At 61.1% G+C, this 7,351-nt stretch overlaps 1 protein-coding gene across 1 annotated transcript in view; it reads right to left on the bottom strand.

The window, feature by feature from the left end:
• GRIN2C (glutamate receptor, ionotropic, N-methyl D-aspartate 2C) overlaps positions 1-7,351 on the bottom strand; it is a 13,200-nt gene that overhangs the window by 2,156 nt on the left and 3,693 nt on the right. The window contains exons 3-13 of the mRNA XM_008588269.1: positions 7,105-7,348; positions 6,678-6,792; positions 5,540-5,751; positions 5,193-5,358; positions 4,782-4,935; positions 3,552-3,677; positions 3,029-3,258; positions 2,480-2,640; positions 1,800-1,987; positions 607-838; positions 4-197 (exon numbers count right to left, since the gene is read on the bottom strand). Coding sequence (XP_008586491.1) covers positions 4-197; positions 607-838; positions 1,800-1,987; positions 2,480-2,640; positions 3,029-3,258; positions 3,552-3,677; positions 4,782-4,935; positions 5,193-5,358; positions 5,540-5,751; positions 6,678-6,792; positions 7,105-7,348 — 2,022 coding nt within the window. The remainder of the gene's footprint in view (positions 1-3; positions 198-606; positions 839-1,799; positions 1,988-2,479; positions 2,641-3,028; positions 3,259-3,551; positions 3,678-4,781; positions 4,936-5,192; positions 5,359-5,539; positions 5,752-6,677; positions 6,793-7,104; positions 7,349-7,351) is intronic.

Here is a 7,351-nt window from a genome sequence, read left to right on the forward strand (position 1 = left end):
GGCCGCCGCCCCAGCTCTCGATGGTGCGCGTGGCGCGGTCCAGGGAGCTGCTCACGCCCGCCGTGGTCACCATGTCGCGCGCCGCCTGCAGCATCTTGAGCACGCTGGCCTGGGCGGCGCCGTCCGTGAGGTCCGGGCTGGGCGGCCGCGCGGGGCTGGCCAGGCTCTGCACCCCGCTGAAGCAGCTGTAGATCCCCGGGGCAGGAGAGAGGTGACAGGCCGTGAGCGGAGCCACCTCTCAGAAAGCCGCCTCGGCTCTCCCTGGGACGTTCGGAAGCATCAGCCTCCGAAGTCCCAGGAAGTAGCTGTTTGTCAAGCACCTCCCGTGCCAGGCACTGCGCCGCTCTACAGATTAGTGGGACTCTAAGGCTCCCAGAGGTTAACCCATTCTCCTGCTCACACTAGCTAGTAAACGGCACAGTGAGGGACCCACCCTGGTCTGCCTGTTGGAGAAGGGCTCTGCTCATTTACTCCACCATGCCACAAGCCACATCACCTCTGGGGACCTCGGTTTTTACATCTGTAAATGGGGCTGTGGCCAGCTCTGACTTAGCTGGGTCGGCGCCCCTAAAGCTGGGGCCTGTGTGGGGAGGGAGGGCACCCACCCTGCTGAAAGCCAGCAGGAAGTCCAGCTGGGACGTGTTGGGCACTGAGTGGCGCAGCTTCCAGTAGACCAGGTGCTCCCAGGCGAAGACCAGCAGGGCCAGCCCCATGGCCACAAGGAGCATGTAGAAGACACCAGCCATGTTGTCGATATCCAGTTTGCTGCTCACCGCCTCGTTCTTCTCGTTCTGGCAGATCCCAGACAGCCACACCGTCTCCAGCTTCTGTGTCTCTCCTGGGGGGCACATCTGGCTCAGGGAACCCCCCATGAAGAACCACCCCCCCCAGCTCACCACAAGCCTGGAGCGACGAGGGTCTAGAGCCAGAGTGTCACCCCCCTTGTTCCTCAAGTAGGACCAAACAGGGATCCAGCCCAGCAGATGCAGGATGGGGAGAAAGGGGCAGGGTCAAACAGCAAGAAGAAAGAAAAGCAGAGTGGAAGCTGGGGTGGGCAATGCCAGCCTTTGGGTCCTCCACCTGCCCACCTCCAGTAAAGGGCACCCACGTGTCCAGGAGGTTGCTGATGGGGTAAATTTCAGCATTCTCTCATTCATTCATTCACCATCATCATACACTTACTGACCACCTATAGGCCAAGCATAGAGCTGGTCAGAGAAAGACAAAAGACCTAGGCCCCTAGGAGACCACAAACACCCTCATTATTATCGCTGTCATTGTTATATGGCGTTGACGAGAAATCAGTTTTTTATCTATTAAGGATGGAACTCCTCTCAACTCAAAGTTCTCTGTGGGGTTGGGGGCAGGCAGGGCTGAACCACTGACACGTGGGACTAGGCAGGTCTTTGGCATGACCCAGCTCATCTCAAGATGGAAATGGGGGAAGGGGAGATCATAGTAGGCAAAGAAGGTGTTCATCTGGGAAAGGTCATGGGAGAGGGCTTGGGGGAAAAAGAGTTCAGCCACCCGCAAGCCCCACTGTGTGGTCTGAGCTCCTTCCCGTCTCCCTGCCCTTCAGGGGTTCCCAGCACTAGTTCTTGCTCCCTCCCTGCAAACCCATCCGTTCCCCTGGTCACCATCCAGCTGCTGCTAATACCCCCCTACCAATTGCCCCAAACTCCCCCCCACCCCGAGAACTCTCCCTGCCCACAGGTCCTGGCTACACAGAGGACAGTGGCAGAGACGCTGATGACCCAGCTCCCTGGCCCACCCCAGCCCTCAGCAATGGCAGCACCTACCATCCCCCAGGAACTGCAGGAGCGCCAGATCTATGGCCCGCTTCCAGTGGGAGTCCTTCTGCATGGCGATGCCATAGCCAGTGGTGGCAAAAACCTTGCCAGATCCAATGGTGACCAGCATACAGCCCTCATCCTTGCCCGCCATGTAGTTGAGGACAGCGGCATCATAGATGAAGGCGTCCAGCTTCCTAGGGACAGGCTGAGCCCTTAGGATCAGGGACCATGCACATGGGAGGGGGACACCAAACCTGGGGCCTGCCGGGCACCACCCAGGAGGGACGGATGGGCGGAGCCTTCTCTGGTTCCCTCAGGTCCTGGATGCAGTGAGGACCCCTCCTCCTCAGAGAGGCCAGGGGACTCTCTGCCCTCAGAGGGCATGCACCCTCTCTGCTCAGCCCCTCCATGCTCCTAAGACTCAGAGAATGTCACAACCACCACCTCAGGCCAAGGCTGAACTTTGGACAACACCACAGCTGTGTTTCTGGGCCACGTGATGGGCATCCACTTTTGTTTCAAGCTGCACCCTTCCCCATGGCCTCCCCAGGCATCCTACAGGACAGCCCAGCCAGCCCCACTGTCCCCACACTGGGTCCTCAGGAAGGGACAGAGCTAGGGCTGGTCACTGGGGAGATGCATGGATGGAGACAGTCAAGAGTGTGGGCGCAGGGCTGGGGACCCACCCCATCTTGAGGCTGGTAAGTGCATCCTCCACTGAGTGCTGGTTGAACTTGACCATGTGGCTGTGCATGTCACGGTAGTTGCTGCGGATGTTCCGCTCTGTGCTGCCGTTGGGCACTGTACCGAAGCGGAAGGGTGGGTACTGATCCTGAGGCCGCTGAAACTGCAGGCAGAGGGCGGCAGAAGCCATTCGTAGCCCTTCCTCCCACCTTCCAGACACCAGGGCCCCCCCACCCCCGTCCCCAGAGCCCAGCCCCACAGCCTGGACCTGCAGAGTCAGGGCAGAAAGATCTCAGACACTGTCCAGGCCACTCCTGCAGTTTACACATGGGGACTCTGAGGCCCAGGACAGGAGAGACTTGCCCACAGCCACTCAGCCGGTGGACTTGAGCATCTCTCTCCCGTCCTCCTCCTCACCAGGCCCCCTAGCTTCTTCCTGCTCCAGCCTCCAGTTCAAAATCCCCAGACTCCCCACTGTCCTATGTCTGCCCACCCAAGGCCTGTCCCACCCTCAGTGTCCCCCCACCCTTCACCATCCATGGCCCCAGAACCTTCTTGTCACTGAGGCCCGACACAGTGTCAATGTACTGCTCCTGGATCATGAAGGCAGCCAGGTTGGCAGTGTAGCTGGCGAGGAAGATGACGGCAAAGAAGGCCCAGACCAGGACCATGATCTTGCTGGTGGTACCCCGGGGGTTCTCGATGGGCACCGAGTTGTTGAAGACCAGCGCCCACAGCAGCCACACGGACTTGCCAATGGTGAAGGATGGGCCCCCGGACTCTGGGAGCAAGAGGGTGGACACTGGGCCTCCTCTTACCCACCACAAAAGGGCCCAGGTCTCAGCCCACCTGACTCCACCGCTCCTGTCTCAGCCCTGCCTGGGGGGAGACCCCAGCCCTGGCCATCCGCACCCCAGGTCAAGTCAGCTCACTCTTGTGTGGGTGTGGGTGTCTCTTGTATCTGAATGGCCTACACGTGCTGTCCAGAGGCCAGGGACTTCCCACAGGAGCCAGCATTCCCTGAAAGCCCCCCATCCCTGAGCCCACCCTCTGGGTGCCCAGGTGAGAGCTCACTCTTGCCTCTGGTGAGATGCTGGTTGTAGCTGACGGGGCTGAAGTACTCAAACATGAAGACAGTGATGGCCACCACGGTGAGGCACATGACAAACATCATCACCCACACTGCAGGGCTGTAGGGCTCTGGGGACAGAGTGGGGTGGCTCAGAGGCCTCAGTGCAGCCCCACCTACTCATGGCCCAGAAGCACTGCGTGGAGCCGAGTGGGTCCACATGGTCAAAGGGGGGCCCCGCCAGCTCTGTGGACTGAGCCAAGGGGACCTCTGACTCTCTGAGCTGCAGAGCCCCCGAGAGACCCCCTGAGGGATGCCAGGCCCCAGCATCCTTGGTCTCCTCCATTCCCCCTGCCCTGGGACGGGTGCACGTCGGCCCACCCTAAGGAACCTTCCTTTGACTTCACAGCCCCTGCCCAGCCCAGCGTGCTCTGATTGTTCTGCCTGGAATCAGAGCATCTGAGGTGCTCATGCTACTGACATGGAAACTGAGGCCCCAGGAACCGACCGAGGTCTCAGACAAAATCATTTCAGCCTCGTGGAGAAGTCGTCACTGCTGCAGGCTCTTTGCTGTGATGGCCATCCTGTGAAGTGGGCTTTCTTCTCTGTGGTTGAGGATCCCGCTCTGAGAGCTTCAGTGACTTGTCCAAGGCCACATGGCAGGAAGGCGTGGACTTGGGATCCTGCTTCTGTTTAGCCAGGCCTGGCTCCTGCTCCGTGCCTCGCCTGCCCTCACAGTGCCCCCTCACTCTGCAAGTCCCACCCAACCTCCCGACTAGGTGCTCTGGGAAGGCAAGGGCTATGGCCACATCCCCAACGCCTGGCAACGGGCCTGGCATGCGGGGTGCCCTCCACATGCTGCATCCCTAATCCAGCAGGGAACCCGCACCTCTTCCCACACTGGCGGTCGGCTCCTCCAGCTGCCCTCAGAGCTTCTCCCTAGTTCCACCGTCCCAGCCCATGACTCTCCTGATGCCAGCCTGCCTTCTTCGTTTTCCTGTCCTTCTTGGTGGCACCACGATCCCCCTATCCCACCCAACACAGGCTTAGAACCAAACATCAACTTCCCTTCTTCCCTCTCAGTTCTACTCGCCACCGGCCAGCATCTGAGACACCCAAGGCTGCTGTGACGGCCACTGCAGGCCCAGCCCAAACTCCCCATCTCCACCCAGGCCCCACCCATCCCCCTGGCGGGCCCCTCTGCCTGAGCCATCCCTGCCCACCCCGAGCCTCACCCAGGAAGGCTGAGGGGGAGACAGTGCCATTGCTGCGAGCCACCATCACGCTGATGCCCGTCTCCACAAAGGGCACAGAGAAGTCCACAATCTCAGAGCGTTCCTCGTTGATGGTGAGGGAGCCGATGGCCATGTCCGCCCGCTTGTAGTACACCTGGGGGCCATGGGGGGATTACGGAAGGCACTCCAGGGGCTGGAGCATTCTCCCCAGGCTCCCCCAGGCACCTCTTGCAGACCCCGCCAGCTGAGTCAGTTGTTCCCACCTGGGGTCCTCAAGGCTCAACTTTCAGGACTGACCACCCAGGGGTTATTGCTGGTGACAGCCTAGCCTCCCCCTCTAGGGTGGCTGAGAGATGCATGGGGCCTGGGCAGCAGGTGGGCAGGCCGGGGTGGACCTCGGGGCGGGCCTACCTCCCCGATCATGCCATTCCACACGCCGCGCACCCTCTTGCCATGCTTGCCGTTGGTCACCAGGTACAGGTCGTAGGAGAACTTGACCGCTTTGGCCAGCTTCTTGAGGATGTCTATGCAGAAGCCCTTACAGCAAAGCTTGGTGTACGGGGCTGCATCACCGCTGCTGCAGCCACCACCGCCAAGAGACAACCGAGAGTCAGAACGCGTCGCAGCCTGGCCCGACCCCCGGAGCTCCTCCCAGCCAAGCATGTGGACCCCGCCCCCAAACCCAAGCATAAGGCACAACACCCGGCCATCCACGGCAGCACACAGCTCCACCACGCCTCCCGTGTGTTCTCGCGGACCTGAAGGTGTGGTTGCCCTGCCTGCGGCAGGGCACAGTGTTGGGTACGCAGCCACCCGTGCCAGGATCAGGGCTCTCCACAATGACAAAGGGCCGCTCCTCCAGCGTGGCCACCGTCAGGTGCCGGCTGTCCACCACGGGCTGCAGGGAGGCACTGTAGCGAGGCCACACCGGGTACTTCATGTGGAGAATGCCATGCTCCCAGCGCCCCACCTGCAGAGGGTGACTGGCCTCAGCCCGGGACCTCCAGCCCTACTACTCCACCCTCTACAAGGGGCCTCTGGGTGGGACCTGCCAGGATCAAGAATCTCCCTCTCTCAACTAGGGGTGCTTAGAGCAGGACAGAGGAGGGCCAGGGGCAGGAGCAACTGGAGGACCAGAGAGTCAGGCAAGAGGCCGAGCATGGGCCAGAAGGGCCGGCTCCCTTCTGGTGCCTCCTCCAGCCTCTGTCCCTGGGCTCTCCAGTCCAGCCTCCACACTGCTACCAACTCACAGCAGCCTCCAAAAGCCCACACCCGCCCCGTCTCACCATGCTCGCTTCCCCATGACCTTAGCCAAGTAGTCAGGGTCCTTCACCCTCGGATCCAACATACCCCCATCGCCCCACCCTTTTTCCTCAGTCTCCATACCCCCAAACACATCCACCAAATCACTTAAAAATGCCCCAAACCCTTCTGCCCCTCTGTCTACACCAGGCTAGCACCCCTTCCTGGTAGGCTCCTACTCAAGCCTCCACAGCCCAGCTCAAATGTCCCATCTTTCGTGACACCTTCCCCAGTTTCCTCCTTTGAAGGCAGAACTGATTCCTGCTTCTCCTCTCTCCTCCCATAATGTTTTGCACACATCGCTACTCCAGCACTGGTCTCTCTGTTCCCCATTTGTCTACACGTCCCGGGCCAGGGCTATGTGACAGGACAGCTTGGTAACTCTTGTAGTGGAGGGAAGCCAGGTGCTACGGGAGCCCAGAACAGGGGTGTCTCACCCACCCTGGGGGACCAATGGAGGGGATGTTGCAGCTGAGACCTGAAAAATGAGGAGCTGGATAAGGGACAGAAGAGACTCTGTTTAGCTGTGGGCTCAAGAGGGGCTGGGACCATATGAGAGGAAACCGAGGGCCCCCGGGCTCACCCCCTTCTCACCATCTCCCAGAGGCGGTGCCGGTTGAGGGCGATCACAACCATGGTGGGCTGGACCAGGTACCCACCAGGGCTAAAGGAGAAGTCTCGGCCCTCCCAGGTGACATTCAGTAGATGCCTGTGAGAGGGGAGAGAAGCCAGGGTGTCCCCACACCCCAGTCTGTGGCCCTGCCAGGACCAAACACCCCCTGCCTCTGCCTCACCACCACCACCAACAGCAGGTAGCATCTATTGTGTATTTATTGTTTGAAGTGTTTCCCTGTATTGGCCTCCTAATCCTTGCTGGATTTTTCAGCAAGGCCCAGAGACGTGAGATGACTTGGCCCCAGGCACACGGCTAGTGGGAGATGTGGCCAGCAAGCCCAAACTCACTGCCACCCAGGTCCCCTCAACTACCCCCCACACCCCCACGCCCTGGGCAGGTGCCCACCTGTAAAAGGCCTCCCGGGCAGAGCTGACGGGCCCGAGGTGGCCGCGGCAGTCCCCAGCCGGAAAGGGCAGAGCTCCGTGCTGGCGCCTGTAGCTGTGGGCGCCCAGAGCCAGGATGGCCACGCCGTCGCGGACCTTCTGGCGCAGGCTGAGGCGCCAGCTCTCGGTGACGACGCTGATGAGGCCCACGGGGAAGGCGGCGGGGGGCGCGTCGGTGCTGCCCAGCGCCAGGCTGGGCACCAGCCACC

The sequence above is a fragment of the Galeopterus variegatus genome, unplaced genomic scaffold, assembly GCF_000696425.1.
Source record: "Galeopterus variegatus unplaced genomic scaffold, G_variegatus-3.0.2 Scaffold4752, whole genome shotgun sequence".
Taxonomy (NCBI): domain Eukaryota; kingdom Metazoa; phylum Chordata; class Mammalia; order Dermoptera; family Cynocephalidae; genus Galeopterus; species Galeopterus variegatus.